Raw genomic sequence first — 17,079 nt, 5'->3', positions numbered from 1 at the left:
CAAAATCGATTAAGATAGATTTGAAATCGATTAAAATCAATCTTTAGTAAATGTACCATTGCACCATTTATATTTATTTCTTTTGATTTCTTTAAAAAAAAAAAAAATTTTTTTTCAGAGCAGTGAATCCTTTCGCTGCTGATGGGAGTGCACATGTGCGACCTACAGGTCACGCATGTGCACAAGAGCCCCGACATTCGGCGGAAGGAGCAACCTGGACCTTCTTCCCAGAGGGAATAAGCGGGTTGTGATGCTGGAGCAGGAGCATTTGCCATCTGAAATGGCGAATGAAGATGGCATTTGCCACCTGAAGATGGCGAATGCTCCCGCAGTCAAGCTCCGAAAATATTATATTTTCTGAGCTTGATAAGTACTGTCCCCATACTATTGTATGGGGACAGTGGGCCATTCGGCGAGAGGATGGTAAGTATGAGATATCTGTGATATCTCCTGCTTTACCTTCTTGATGAATAGCCCCAAAACTTTTCACCTGCTTTTGTGAATTAAGTGATGATGAATTGGCCCCTAAGTATTATACATTTGGAAATGTTACTATTTCTTGAGCTACCAAACTTTTGTTTTTGTACATCGGTGTTAAACGACTTTGCTTTCCACCTTGTATCTCACAGTGGCTTTCTCAGTACATTTCATGCCCACTCTACACAATAAATTTTTACACAGCCTATATTATTCATCCTCAAATCAAAAGCCTTACACAACAAAATGAACAACTAGCTAATTTAAATCAGATGTTTTCATGTAAACCTGTTCGATTTTACAAATGATTGATCCATTCATTGGGACTGTGAACACTGATCATTTCATACATCTCTTAGATCTCCACAATAAAACGCAGGATATCTTATCCCGGAACCCAGGTACTGCACAAATGATAAAAGGGAAAAGATACTGAGAGGCAGAATATTAAACAGACACTACTGCCTCAGGCAATGAAAGCGCAATCAGAAGATTAAACTATTCTATACCATTCCCAGGAAAGCAGGAAGGCAAGTCCTTAATACTAAGGAGCAGAAATCCTTTAGAGGTATCCCACAAAGACTTAGCCATTATTTGATTGTTATATGTGTGGTGAAAACCACCATATGCTGTAGCATATTCCCCCTAAAGCCGCCTCTATTTCAGACAACTTTCATTTTATTTGAAAAAGCAATATACACACAGTCAGCAAATCCGCAGAACTGCATATATCTTGTTTAGATATGTGTAGTTATGTTTTTATTTTCATTATTAGGTTAAACACATCAACTAGTTGACTGCTGTCATATCTTATCATCTGTGTTCTGCTTATGGTACTAAAGTAATAATGTTTCAAACTAGTAGATTATTTCTACAAGATGTAAAAGATGACCCAACAGGGATGAACTGTGCAGGCTAGTTTCCAAATATTCTGACCAGTGGCAGAAAGCACATGCTATAGAATGTAAACGGGTTGTGATGGGGTGTGTTTTACAGTGATACTTCTGTTTAAAATCTGTGGTACACCTTAGCTGAGTATATGAGAAACTGAAAACTATGAGGCATGTAGTATGAGGTTACGTAACACTAATGAATCCTAAAAATAAAAGTCAGCAGTTATGGGACTTTGTATCCTCGGCAACATATGTTGAAGTGTCCTGGTGCTGTGGTAGGGGATTGTCATCATGCAAATCAGGAAACAAAAAGTAGAGTCAATCATTTCCATAAAAGTGTGACAGGCATGAAGGATAGTGATGACTGACACTGTTGCAGTTTAATATGCAGACCGCAAATCTGGCTACACAATTATGTAGATCAGGGGTGTGCAATTATTTCAGCTCGAGGGCCAATTAACAAGTTTTAGAAAACAGTCGAGGACAGCACTGAAAATATTTTGTACTTACATTGTCTTTCGATCAAAATGTATGTGCATTTATTATAATAATCATTCCTGTAACCTACACACAAGGGTATGATTTGATTTAGAGAAAAGTAAACTACTGATGAAAGAATATGAATGCTCTAAAATCTTCGGTGAATATAATGATCGACCTCTAATAGTAACCAAAGTGTGGGTGATTTTTTTAAGGAGTTGCAATTTGTAAACTCACAGCACCTCTATAATGACATTTAAAAGGAGGGTTTACAGACTGAATGACAAATATCAGGGAAAAATATTCTGTGAAATGTAGTATATAGCCTTATTTGAGATTTCCCTCATCAAGTATGGCATGATCCATCTCTTGCTGTAGCCAGCTTAACCCTTCATGTCAAAAAGTGTTTGCAGTGACTCAGTGCTGACTTTGCCACTAGTGCAGCGCTGGGGGAGTAACAGGTCAGCAGGGAAGTTTTGGGGATAAGGCAGACAATAGTATCTCAGAGGCAGTGGAAGAGTCCAGCTGTTCAGCAAAAGACCCAACCAGGAGTGTGGTCCAGCACTCTACCAACTGACAGACACCTGTCACCATACCTACCAGGTTCATCAGGTGACTTCTCCTGGAGCCACAGAGATAGAAGGTGGAGCTAATTACACTGCCCACTCTGCTGCTTATCTCACTGCCACTAATCAGTAACAGAGTGTTGTTTTAGAGAACGTAATGCAGGAGATGTTTCACTACCAAGTCCCTTCGATTGTCAGTTCTGTGTTTCCCCCTTACCAGTCAACTGGGAGCCCCAATAACCAAACAGCAGGTTGTGTTTAAGAGATTGAGACTGAAAACTCATTTATTCCGATGGGGTTAATATAGCAGATTCTTTAAAACACACAGTATCTCATTTGTTACAGAAAACAGGATGTGGTTCGGAGAAGTAAGACATACTAATCTTTAGATACAAGGGTATTTCAAGAGTCTAGTGCACTTCCTCTTTTGAGATGGTCTTAAACATTAAGCATATGACACCAAGACTTTTGTTACATTATAAACATCTATAAATTTCTAGACGAGACAGCAGGGGAAATAACCCACAGATTACATCAGCTGATCCTAAACTAGGGGGAACATGCAGAAACACACATTCCCAGCAAAGGTTATTAGTTCATAAGATATTAAAGTAATAATCAGAGATCAGTATTATTTATAACTATATATGCTTGATTACATAGGGGGGAATACATTTATCTCTCTCAATGCCCTCCTTTTTATAATTAATCTGATCTAGCAGTTGAGCTTCTGGCAGTACAATTTGTCTACCTATCATACAGTTAAGCAAACAGTTTTGGAAGAATGGTGCTAATGGCTATGGCCCCACTGAGATGATGCTAATCATACTGTCCGAGCGGGGGGCTTAAAGGCGCGAATCACACATATCCATTCTCGTAAGCTGTTCACGACTTTTCTTTGCCCAGCTCTTCTGCAGTTCTTTGTATTTGGAGGAGTCCAATGCGTTAGTCACACGTTTCTTACAAACTGAAAAACAACAGAAAAACACTTTAAGACCTACATATATTAATAATCCTAGGCTCACTATTTTCAGAAGGAACATCAAAATGCCCACAATCCATTCTTTTATCCCACTAAACCAGTTAGCTGGATTGAGCCAGGAAAACCATCCATCTGTAGAAATGTCATATTCAGGGTCATTGTGTTTTTTCCTGAATTCTTCCTTTAATTCCTGTATTTTATCTAAATGTTCCTCTATAGCTTCTTCTATAGAGTCAGTTCTATTGAGGTAATTACAACAGGATTCTGCTACTACCATGCACATTCCTCCTTCTTTTGCTGTCAAGTAATCCAATACCATTCTATGTGCCTGGGCTTCCCTCTTTATCATTTTTACATCATCCAGCACCAATCTAAATGTCTCATCATATATTTGGGTTACATTATCTAGCAGTTTTGCTAGGGCTTCTATGTTATGTGCATTCTGTATTGTACCTCCTGCTAGTGCTAAGCCCATTTTCTTATACCATGGAATGAATATTAAGTCATGTGCATGTGTATTACTTTTCTTTATACTACGGCGGGCTAATTGGTGAGTATGTTGGGCAGCTTGCACCTGTTCTACAGTATATTCCTTCTGAATTCGCACTGCAGGAATGACTCGTCCTATAGTGCACATGCCTGAAGCCCCATAAGGTATCCACTTATAAGCACGTCTCCCACACAGAAAATACAACCCTTGTTCTAGGATATATGTATATCCCAGAACCACTCCGTATGCCACTTGAAGCACACTTGAATCTCTGTTGTGTCGGGTTATTCTGCGATATTCACTTATGTTCTGGGAGTATGGGCCTAGTATGTCTCGATTATTTATACATGAATCGTTTGCTTTGAACCACTCTCGTATAATTGCATTGGTTTGATTAATCTGTACTTTGATTTCTCGGTGTACTACCAGTTGTCCTTTGTCACACCATCCTAGATAATATCCTTTGTTATGAGTGGAATTTGTTGTGAAATTTACTTGGGCCTGTGAACATTTTACCTGTCCTACTCGTGCCTGAGTAGGAGTTAATACGAACCCATCTGGAAAGATTTGTTTCGTTGTGACTGGAGGTGCTTCTATGCAGAATTGTGGATATCCGATGGTATATGCTGTCATAAATGAGACAGGAGTCTCTGCCATCGTTTTGTTATATGTGCTGCCCAGACTATAATTAAGTTCCTTAAGCTCTGATAAAGTCAGTGGTACTGCTACCCAATGCATGGACCTAGCACTGACTGGGGCATGTGTGCATATCCAACAATCAGTCAAATTCAATGCTCGAGCTACCATCATGTGGGACTGTATAACTGAGTTGGGCCACACTACAACGTCCCTTTTTCCTCTTGTCAAGGTATGATTAGTTTGAGTAAAATTCTTCTGTTCCTCAGCCTCTATTATCATTATTCCAAAGAAATATGTATAGGTGAGCACTATAAAGAGGCTTATACACATAATGCATCCCCACACACCTCTATCTGGATTAGGACCCATTAATTCTTTCCACATGATCATATTTTTTTTTTTTTTTTTTTTAAATCAAACTTAACTTTAGTGAGTTTGCAATGTGATGCGTGAATCCAAGTCTCTCTCCCTTTAACTTTCACCGATGTTGGAGTAGTCAGTAACACTTGGTATGGCCCATCATATCTGGGTTCCAGCGATTTCCTGACGTGTCTTTTCAGATAGACCCAGTCACCTGGTTGCAGCTGATGTGGACTGAGATCTGCCTTAGAATCTGGGAGAGAGGCGAAAGCTAGAGAATGCAGAGAGGTAAGTTTTTCAGTTAAGGCTTTTACATATGCAGTTAAGTCAGCATGTTTATGTTGCATTTCTTGTGGATAATAACATCCTATCTTAGGGATAGTCCCAAACAAAATTTCATATGGAGACAGCCCTGTGGCTTTAGATGGGGTGGTTCTTATACTAAACAGAGCTATGGGTAAACATTCTAACCAATTTTTCCCTGTCTCTTGTGCTGCTTTTAATATCTTAAGTTTAAGAGTTCCATTGAATTTCTCTACTAGGGCACTGGCCTGTGGCCTGTAGGGCGTGTGAAAGGCCTGTTGAATCCCCAAATCTTCCATGATATGAGTCATTACTTCTCCTGTGAAGTGTGTGCCTCTATCTGATTCAATTACCTCTGGTACTCCATACCTACAGACAATTTCTGAGAGGAGTTTTTTTGCTGTGTTCCTTGCAGTGGCTTTAGCCACTGGTCAGGCCTCAATCCATTTTGTGAAGGTGTTTAAACAGACCAGTGCATATTCAGAAATTCCAACTTTGGGCATCTGAATATAGTCAATTTGCAGTCTCTGGAAAGGAAAATAACTTTTTGGAATGGCTCCCATGGTAGTCTTTACCTTTTGTCCTGGATTGGAGATCCCACAGATCCAGCAGGCTTGTACAAACCGTGCAGCTGCTGGGAAGAATCCTGGAGCTATCCGTCTTTCCTTTAACCGGGTTTCCCATTTGATCTTTTCCTATATGCGTGAGACCATGAGTAACTTGACACATGGGTGGGTACAATGCCCTTGGTAGACATAATAGGTTACCTGCTTTCCATAGTCCTGTGAATTCCTCCTTGCAGGCTCCTTTCCTTTCCCATGATGATTTTTCTTCTGGTCCTGCTTGTTCTTGGAGTTTTTGTAGGTCTTGAAAATCTGGCATTGTTGTTGTACCTTCAGTTTGTGTGACATATGCTGTTATGCCTTTGTAAGGCTGTTTAGCTGCTTGTTTTGCTGCTCTGTCTGCTGTGCAATTCCCTTTGGTTATGCTGGTCTGATTTCTGGTATGTGCTTGAACCTTAATAATAGCCACTTTATGGGGTAATTCAAGTGCTTGAAAAAGTTGTTTTATAAGTTCTGCATGTTGTATTTGTTTGCCTGTCACTGTTTTAAAGTCTCTGCTTTTCCATATGTTTCCATAATCCTGCGTAACCCCCCAAGCATATCTTGAATCTGTATAGATGTTGGCTGTAGCTTTTTCTGCATATTCTAGAGCCTTTGTGAGAGCTACTATTTCTGCTGCTTGTGCTGATAGATGTGAGGGTAGTGGTCCTGCTTCTATGATGTCATCTTGTGTGGCTACAGCATATCCTGTGTAAGGTGTCCCATTTTCATAATATCTAGAGCCATCTACAAACAGTTCATAATGTGCATTTGGGAGAGCAGTGTCTGTAACATGTGGTAAAGGTGAGGCTTCTTGATCCATAAGGGCCAGACAATCATGACAGTCAAAATTTTTTGAGTTGTATATTTTATCGTCCCTTACTTGATCATTTTGCTCTTCATCACTTGCGGTGCAGGCATGTAAGTCTGGATAGACCATATTTCTCCCTCCTTTTGAATCTAGTGATTCAGGATCTTCTTGTTGCTCGAGTAAGCTTGGAAGGAGAGTGGCGGGGTTGAGGGTAGTACATCTTCTTATATTTATCTTAGTTGCACTGAGTAATGCCACTTCATATTTGGTTAGCCTTGCTGCTGAAAGGTGTTTAGTTCTGGCTTGTTGAAGTATTTCTGTTACTGCATGGGGTACTTGAATAGTTAACGGATGATCAAGTACGATGTCTGTGCTTTTGTCTTTTAAGACTGCTGCTGCTGCTACCGCTCTGATGCAAGTAGGTGCCCCTTGGATAATGTTGTCTAGCTTGCTGGAGTAGTAGGTCACTGGTCGTTGCTTCAGTCCATGTTTTTGGGTGAGCACTCCTAGTGCATGGCCTTTTTCTTCGTGGCAGTAGAGGGTGAAGGGTTTGCTGTAATCAGGTAAGCCTAGGGCCGGGGAAGTGGTGACAGCTACTTTGAGTTGCGTCACTGCTTCTTCCATCTGCTGGGGAGTGGGATATGGGCCCTCCTTTTTGGTGCTTTCATACAGTGTCTGCATGAATACCGAGGCTAGGGGGACCCATTCGCGGCAATATCCTAGGAGACCCAAAAAGGAACGGACTTGTTTTATAGTCTTTGGTACCTTGGCTTGTAATATCAGCTTCTTCCTTTCCTCTGTTAAATGCCTTGTGCCGTGTGAGATGCAATGTCCTAGAAAGATCACTTTCTGTTTTGCTAGTTGTAGTTTTTCTTTGGAAACTCTGCAGTTTTGTTCCTCCAGGAACTTTAACAAGGATACAGTCTCTTCTTGGCACTTGCTTTCAGATGTGGTAGCTAGCAGTAAATCATCAACATACTGGATGAGTTGAGTTTCATCTGGAAATAAAGGTCTCCATGCTTGAAGTATTGTGGACATAGCTTCAGAAAAATCACTTGGTGAAGTGGCACCCCCTTGTGGCAAGCGTGTCCAGCAATACTGTTTTCCTTTATGTGTAAATGCTAGTAGACGCTGGGAATCTTTTGTAATAGGAACAGAGAAAAAAGCATTTGCAAGGTCTGCTATGGTGAACCATCTTGCTGAGGGTGGTATCTGATTTAGGAGAGTATGTGGGTTTGGTACTATTGGGGTGTTGACTACAAGTCTCTTGTTTATTTCCCTCAAATCATGAACCAGTCTGTATTGTACTTCTCCTTGTTTTCCTGTACCCCGCTTCTTTACAGGGAAGAGAGGGGTGTTGAAAGGGGACCTGCATTGTATTATGACCCCTATGTCCAAGTATGTTTGCAGCTGTTGTGAAATAGCATTTTCTTGTGCTGGTGTGAGTGGGTACTGTTTAACAGAGACTGGTGTGGTACCTGGTTTGAGGGATAGTTGTACTGGCTGCACTTGTAGAAGTCCCACATCAGTCTTTCCTTTTGACCACAGTCTGTCAGGTACAGTTAAAATCCATTGTGGCAGCGAGTCAATTGCTGGAGTTCCTGAAATAGATAAACTTGTATGGCTGCCTCAATACTATTGCTCACCTCATTTGGAATATTGCTGGTGTACTTGACTCCTTTTGGTGAGTATTGTATTGAGGCTTGAATAAGTGCAAGTATATCTGCTCCCAACAGGTTCACCGGACAGGTGGGAGAGGTAAGGAATGCCACTGGAACTGGAGTAGGTTTATCATTATTAAGCAAAAAGAGTTGTTTACTTTCTTTGAGAGGCATTGCTTGACCTCCCAGACCTATGCCTTGTATTGTCTCTGTAGTAAGAAGTTGAGGGGGGATCTGATCATGCATAAAAACTGATTTCTGAGCTCCGGTATCAATCACACAATCGAGTTCTTGTCCTGTGGGTAAAGTAACAGTGACAGTACCTGTGGGTGTGGTGTTATCCTGAAGTGAAGCAAAGACAGGCACTGTTGACACAGGAGCTGTATATCTTCATGCTTGTGGGTGCTGCATTCCTGCAGTGTACGGATGTTCAGACATCTGTCGCTGTGATAACAAATATTTCTGATGCTTTCTGCAATCCTTTTTTTGGTGTCCTGGAAGTTTACAAAATAAACACTTGCCTGTCATATCATTACCTTGGGAGTCATACTGCTTCCTCTGTGTATAACCTTTAGTTGGTTGCTTTGCAGTTGTTCTCTGCCGCGGTGGCTGACTCTGAACCAGATTCACCGTCACTACCTGTGCTTTTGTAGCTTTTTGGTCTTTCTTATCCTGTTCAACATCCTCAATCCCTTCCAATACTTGTAAAATTCCTTCAATATCCATTACCATGGCTTCCGGTCTGATCTGAAATAACTGAGTTCTCAAGTCATTTCTAAGTCCATTCAAAAACTTCGTTTTACACAGCCTAGCTCCTGCTACTTCTGTAACAGGATAACCTTCTTCTTCCTGTCTAGTAATTAGTTTATCATAATATGCCCGTACTGTGTCTGTTTTTTTAACTAAATCTGGTGCAGCTGGAGCAGTTTGTTGAATCTATGCACATCTCCATTGTATTCTATTTAGTAACAAGTTTCCACTATGTTGGCTATATCTTGTTCCTACTGCGGGAAGTGCCACAATTTCTGGTCTGCCCTGTTGAACTCCCTGAACAATGATTGCAATCATTTTATCATATTCTCCATGTCCTGCTGATGCTTTTACAATTTGTTCCAGATCTACCCAACATGGTCTGTAAATAGTTTTAACCTGTTCCATTTTCTGATAAAATGTATGTGGATGTCGTCTGATATCAGGCAAATCATTAACAATTCTTAACATATCAGATTGAAACCATGGGTTATATACCTCTTGTTCAATGTATTCAGGACCATTTGCAGGATCTACTTGCTCTGCATTAAACCTGGGATTTGGAGATGTTTGTACTCTTATAGGTAAAATGTGATGTCCCTCTGGACCCGCTATTGTTCCCCTACAAGGACTCATGTTATGGGGTGCCAGTCTTTTTAGTACATATGACATTTTTTGTTTATTTGTAAGGGAAGTATTAGTTACTTTACTACCTTGATTACATGGTGGGGCATCAGGTGATACCCAGTTATCACAAGTGGGACATTTCTCTGAACCCTCTGGGACACAAAAATGACAAAACGTCATTTCTCTGAACCCTCTGGGACACAAAAATGACAAAACGTACATTATCTTCCTCTAGTTATATCTAGATTTACTTTATCTTGTGATTCTATACCACACCCTTGAATGGTATTTAAGTAAATTCTGGGATACAAGTTCTGGGATGTTAATGTGGATACTTCATTTTGTATTGCAGTTGATGGAGCTGCCAGTCTAACTGGTACATATGGTGGTGGGTTATCTATAACATCATTTAAATCAGACCTTTTCCTATGTTCATCCTCTATTTCTTGTGTAACTGTTTGCCATATTGTGACAGTGTCCAAATAACCCTTCTTTGTCAACCAGTCTATATTATTATTTCTGAACCGTTTCCATTTGTCAGGGTCTAGCATACCTTCAGGTGGAAATCCTGCTCTTTTGAAAATAACAGAAATACCTTTTAGAGCTTTCACGCCCTCTCTCTGACAAATTATTTCTAGGGGACTCAATTCCCTAGTCCTTGTACTAACTTGTGCACCCATTATCTGTGTGAGGGATCAGGTCACGGGATAATACTGTAGTGGGCTACTCAACTGTATCGCACTGCTTAGATTACTGTAATAATTAGTCTAAAATCTGTTATTTTCTGAGCTTTCTATGTATATTGTTCGTTTTCTTTTGCCACTGACTGATACGTTCAGAATAAACACTGGGACTTCCTCTTTCAATAATTCTCTGTACTGACAGGGGAAATTTTCTACTATCACTATAACACAGTATTTCAAATTGCAGAGGTACAAAATTATAGGTAAATCAACCAAACAATCAGGAAACCCTTGTCCTACAAATCTGTCAATTATGTCTTTATCAACATGACTACCAATACTGACCACAAAAGAAATATCCTTGTTTTGTAAAACACCAGAATGTACAATAGAACCTACAGATTGCAATTGACAGTTGAATTCATTAATATTTTTCTTATACCAGAGAGTAACAGTACACAAACAGTTATTACATGGCATTCATATAACATTAATTTTTACTGTATCATGAAAATAATTCAGAAACAGACAATCGGGTTCAAAATATACCAGGTATACTTACTACATATAGATAGACTGTCTCACAGGCAGTAAACAAACACTGACGAAGTAATTAAGTTGAAATCATAACTTTGAAATCACTCACCCGGGATTGTCAGTAGTTGTGTACAGCAGGCGGACGTGGTGTCATCTATTCTGTAGCAGCGGCACTGGTCCCAGAAATCCTGGATCGAGATCAAGAAATCTCCCTCCTCCGAGCCCCCATGTAATGCAGGAGATGTTTCACTACCAAGTCCCTTCGATTGTCAGTTCTGTGTTTCCCCCTTACCAGTCAACTGGGAGCCCCAATAACCAAACAGCAGGTTGTGTTTAAGAGATTGAGACTGAAAACTCATTTATTCCGATGGGGTTAATATAGCAGATTCTTTAAAACACACAGTATCTCATTTGTTACAGAAAACAGGATGTGGTTCGGAGAAGTAAGACACATACTAATTTTTAGATACAAGGGTATTTCAAGAGTCTAGTGCACTTCCTCTTTTGAGATGGTCTTAAACATTAAGCATATGACACCAAGACTTTTGTTACATTATAAACATCTATAAATTTCTAGACGAGACAGCAGGGGAAATAACCCACAGATTACATCAGTTGATCCTAAACTAGGGGGAACATGCAGAAACACAAATTCCCAGCAAAGGTTATTAGTTCATAAGATATTAAAGCAATAATCAGAGATCAGTATTATTTATAACTATATATGCTTGATTACATAGGGGGGAATACATTTATCTCTCTCAATAACAACAGAGTGGGGGACAGTATAGCATGGTGGTGAACACCGCAGCTCCTAACTAAGGGGTAGATTTATCAAAATTTGGAGTAAGATTAAGTGGAGAGAGATAAAGTACCAACCAATCAGCTCCTGTCATTTTACAGGATTTGTTTGAAAAATGTAAGGAGCTAATTGTTTGGCACATTATCTCTCTCCAATTTATCTCTCTCCAGCTTTGATAAATCTTCTCCAGAGTTTTCATCGAGAACACCGATGACCAGTTTAGACCAAGTGGTGTTCTTACAGTGAACACTGCTGCTGCCATTAAGTATATAAATGTACCTGGTACAGAGGTGTGATCCCATCCATATTATTATAGTTGTCAGCCCACCAGCAGTGTAGCCAGGAATGTACTGCATACAGGTTGTATAGGGGCAGATGGAGGCAGTCCTGACGCAAATTGCTGACAGACCGCATACTGCATGCAGGTTGCATTTGCCCACCCGTGACAGCCCATTGCTTTGTGGGGGTAAAATGACACACACAAACTTGTATAAATAAAGAAGAGCTTAAGATTTTTTTAAAGAAAATACACTTATGTAATAGAGACAACTTTATCTGCAAGCCCATTAAGACTAAAGGGCATATTTATCACAATCTGCATTTTTAATATGAAAGCGATAGATATTATTTCGTATAAAATTGCATAGTGAAAATTTATATTTTCACACAAATTTACCATTCTGCTCTTGCCAGAACCCGTCACCGCATGTACAGAGACATGGAAAGCAATCTGACACAGTAGCCCATAGGCAACTATAGGCTAACACCATCTCCAGCAACTGGGTCCAAGCTCCGGCATGCTTCTCATTGTTAAATATGACTGCATAGCAGTCTCTCATAGAAACCTATGGGGGGCTACTTTGTGGTCAGAGATGGAGGGACCGTGACAGATATCTGAGTTATCTGCTGCAGTAGTAGTTATCTGCCTTCCCTAGTGATGTCAGTAGGGCCACCCACAAACGGCAGGCGTTACTTCGGGAACGCCTCCATTTGTGCAGCCACCCCCCCTCCCCATCTACAAAATGGGGCGAGCTGTCGATCAACATTGACAGCCGCCGTATCTTGTTGCGAGCCCCGGAGCGAGTGATTTCTCACTTGCTCCGGGGCTCACGCACGTGCTATGCACTCGTGAGCGGGTCTGAACCAGGCCCTATGACTGCTGATGCAGCAATGTTTATAGACCTTGTCCATGTTCTGCAATGTTTTGTACTGTAAGTCACTTTTTTCTTATTTTGTTGTTTTACTGTTTTTGTTTATGTACTTTGTAAGTTGCTGTGGTGCCATATAAATATATAATAATAATAATAATAATAATAATAATAATAATAATAATAATAATATATTAATTGATAATGTCCATTCTCACTTTATCGAACAGCACTGCGCTGGTGGCAGCAGATAATTTTTTTCAATCCTCTATGTATGGAGATTCAGTATGGACTTCTAACATGGTTTAAGTTCCCATATTTCATGTTTTCCAGACAAAGATTCCCTGCTACAAATCATTATGTTGGCTTGATTATTTTCGTAGAACTTGTACTCTTGATGCAACTGAAATGAGAACATTAGATGAAATGGTTTGCAAGAGCAAAGTCTCTGTAACATAGGTGTTCTGAATTTTTCCTCAATTATATGGGAGGCACATTTAGCGTAGTAAAGACAACGCAATCTGCAAGTATAGATATAAATCTGTGGAAGATGCATATGTGTCATAAGATTTAATTTTTTCTGAGTTTTGAGACAAGCAAGGCATGAAAATATTATCCTAGCAAGATCTGCTGTCTCCAAATTCCATTGTTTCTAGCAAATTGGGCACCATAAGCAGATTTTAAAACTCAACCCACACATCTTTTTATATAGCACATTCCAAAATGTAAAGTACTGCTCCTGTGAGCTACACTTACAAGCTGTCTACTTGTAAAAGGGAGACCTCCTACCCATATAAAGAAAATATTTGCCTATTGTAGGACCTAAATAGATTGAAATGCATTTATGTTACCCAAACTTCTTTGTACAAATATAGCCACTTCCCTTTTCTTGTTCCCTACCTACTATTATATGTTCCCTATTTGTTTTGGTAACTAAAGATAATTATATACTATATTATACAATTATTGTATAATTGAACACTGTTGCTATATTTATTATTTGGGGACCAACATAGGTGAATTAGTTTATGATTTATAAAATGCCTCAAAACTCTACAGCTCTTGAAAGTTGGCATATCAAAAATCATGTGAGAACAAATTATACATAGAAACAGAACAAGAAACAGGACAAGGGCATAGAAGGTTGGTGGAGAAGGTGCAGACATTAGACAGAGAACTATGATTACAGGCCGCAACCTAGACTAACACAATTTAAAAAAGGGGCCAATTGCACTGTCAAACAGAGGCTACCTTGTTTTAGATGTCTGTAAGCACCAAAGTGCCTTTGTCATCATAGAGACTATATATAATAATTAATGAGCAATGCTCTGTTCTCCCATTTAAAAATAAACCCTTATTGGATACTCTTGGTAAATGCAAAACTACTGTTGAATTTCATGGCATGGTAATTTCTTATGTAATTTGTTGTAAGAGCCATTACCTTATCACTCACACTTTTTAATGGCCAACAAGCTTTGTAGTGTAATAGCCAGACCGGTTTATCCGTTTTATTATTAATGCACAACTAAAATGTATTAAATATAAAAAATATACTATTTAATGTGCAAATGGTAGATATTCTTTTATTGCAGCATACGTTAGATATTTCTGCATTGTATAAATTGAATAACTGTCATTGATATGTGCTTAAATATATATTTTTTTTCAGTCCTACAATACTTGTTGTAGAAAGGACACTTCTCTGACATACATACATTGAATTATTTTTTTTAAATACACGTCATAAGTAAAGATATGTTTCGGTTTTGGTACGCATTCAGTTTTGGTTTTGGACTTCTTTAAAATTGATAAAAACAAATCATGTAATTTTGACCTGTTTACATGCAATCCAAAATTTGAGATTTGGTTTTTAAATCCCAATTCCGAAGTTACAGTAAATCCCAGCCGGGATTCGATTAGACTTGGAAGGCAAAGTTTGGGTGTGTTCATTTTTCAGGAAAACCGAGCCACACATCTCGGGGTAAATTTACTAAAGTAAGAGTTTTTAGAAGTGAGTTTTAAAAGTAATGTTGCCCACAGCAACCAATCAGATTCTACTTAACATTTAACTAACACCTTCTAGAAGATAATAGCTAGAATCTGATTGGTTGCTATGGGCAACATCACTTTTAAAACTCACTTCTAAAAACTCTCACTTTAGTAAATTTACCACCTCTAGTCAGAAGTTCAATATGCATGCTAGAAATAACAGTTCAGACATTAAAACTGAAGACAGATTTCTATATGTATCCCAAGCATCCCGCTAAAAAATATATATATAGCCATACTGTATGTGGGTTGGCATAATTAGAAATAATAAACATACAAGCAAATTTTGATCCTCTGAATTAACACATCACCCTTTTTATTTGTATTATACACTACACTGATGTGATGCTCACTGTGCTTGACAAAATGACTGTGCTAGCTGAAGCATATCCCAAATAAATCTGATCTTCTAATTTGCAGCCTTGTCCTTCATGTTAGGTCTCAATATAGTGTTAATGTTTCCAGCCAAGAGACAAAGCAAATCGTGCATGATGTTTTGTCTTGTGACAAACAGCAGTTACAGTGAGCTGCACATTATTCACTTTAAGTGAGGGCAAGACCTATACAATCCCTAGAACTGTCATTTCATTAATCTTCACAGCACACCTGCCCCACCCTCTCTGCCTCTGTTTACTCCATGTATCAGTGTTTCCTAGCATTGATCTTTGCACATGAGGATTGAATTTTTTGGGCACCAACAGTCTTGTTATATTATTTTATTTAAAGAAAAGACATTGACTTGATCAGGGTTTATTTATCTTCTAAATACACAGCAAAGTACATAAATATGTTGTGCCAGAGAAATCTGCTTACCAATATTTTATTAAAGCTGTCTGTGAGATCTTGACTTGACTAGGTGGATCACATCATTGCATACTCACAACGCCCTTGTTCAAAGCAGTGATTTGCAGTATCAGGCAGAGAAGATAGGGCTATTATGAATGATGTGGTCCCTTAGAATCTCATCACCATACTGGTGCCTGCAAATGGGTCCTCCCCTCCTATGCGGAGGCATCTTCCCAGTGATATTGCCACACAGTGAAAGCAAAGACACTGTGCCAGTGCCTTTGCAATTTTGTGCACATGCACCATCTTCCCGAATATCAGTGGGAAATTGGTGTTGCGTAGGAGGATGGGATCCACTTGCCAAAGAGATAGAATGTGGGGTTATATATGTCCCTGGCTGGAAGTGTCCATATGTAGCCAATCAGATGGATGGATGATGCTGTTGGTATTGTCACTATCATCATCATATGGCTTTAAAACAGGTCTCCAGTACCCACAAGACATATGTCTCCTAAGTCTTTGGTCTGGTCTGCCTTCTCCTGGTTGATCTGCTACCTCTCTGACTGCTCTTTATCTGTCTCTTCTCATGGGTCAACCTCTCTTCCACAACCAGCTGGTGTCCACCAAGGGTCTGTTCTTGGTCCCCATCTGTACTTCCGCCCCAGATGAGCTCAGCAAATCCTTTGACTCCAATATCATCTTTATGTTGATGATACTTAGATCTGCTTCTCCTCTCCTGTACTCTCCCCATCTCTCCTCCTGGTCTCCAATTGTCTATCGGTTATTTGCTTATGAATGTTACAGAGCTTTCTTACACTTAACATTTGTAAGAGTGAGCTGATCATTTTCCCTCCCTCCCAAGTTCCCTTACCTCTCTTGCTTTCACTTTCCATCTACCCCTAGAGGTAACAAAGACCCGAATTCACTCACTGGTAAACTCTAGAGTGGACTACTGCAGCCTCATCTTAGCTGGCCTCCCTGGTTCCCATCTCTCTCCATTCCAGTCTGTCCTCAATGCAATTGCTTTGGTTATCCTCCTCTGCAAATTAATTCCTTGAGCCTTCCCCCATTGACCTGGTTTCCATTTTCCTTCAAAATCCAATTTAAATGCACACTCACCTTTAAAGCCACACACTTCATTCAGTCAATGACCGCCATCTCTTCCGATCACCTCCTCCCACTTCCACCTCCAAGACTTCACCCTTGCTGCTACCCATCACTAGAACTTTCCCCCTTCCCCCAATTATACTATCCAATTCTCTCCGAAGCTTCAAACGTGCTCTCAAAACCCACCTCTTTATTAAAGCCTTCTAGCTCTCTTCCCCTCCATGCTCATCCCTCACTCTCTGGCTCTCCCCTCTGTGTCACCTCTGTCTGTCTGCCCTCCTCTCTAGACTGTAAACTCTCATGAGCAGGACACTCTTCCTTCTTGT

At 39.7% G+C, this 17,079-nt stretch overlaps 2 protein-coding genes across 2 annotated transcripts in view; one reads left to right on the top strand and one right to left on the bottom strand.

Moving 5' to 3' along the window:
- The window catches only part of NKAIN2 (sodium/potassium transporting ATPase interacting 2), a 1,110,439-nt gene that overhangs the window by 969,227 nt on the left and 124,133 nt on the right, over positions 1-17,079 (top strand). The gene's annotated exons all lie outside the window — the stretch shown is intronic.
- Positions 3,019-11,062, bottom strand: LOC148509475 (uncharacterized). The gene is made up of 2 exons (XM_088443069.1): positions 10,971-11,062; positions 3,019-5,158 (listed from the first exon to the last, which is right to left on the bottom strand). The coding sequence occupies exon 2, from the start codon at positions 4,915-4,917 to the stop codon at positions 3,262-3,264; it is 1,656 nt and encodes a 551-aa protein (XP_088299195.1). The 5' UTR covers positions 4,918-5,158; positions 10,971-11,062; the 3' UTR covers positions 3,019-3,261.

This window comes from Taudactylus pleione, unplaced genomic scaffold (genome assembly GCF_031769625.1).
Source record: "Taudactylus pleione unplaced genomic scaffold, aTauple2 ptg000326l, whole genome shotgun sequence".
NCBI classification, from domain to species: Eukaryota; Metazoa; Chordata; class Amphibia; order Anura; family Myobatrachidae; genus Taudactylus; species Taudactylus pleione.
Note: the sequence above shows the minus strand (reverse complement) of the source record. Positions and strands in the feature narration are given on the sequence as shown.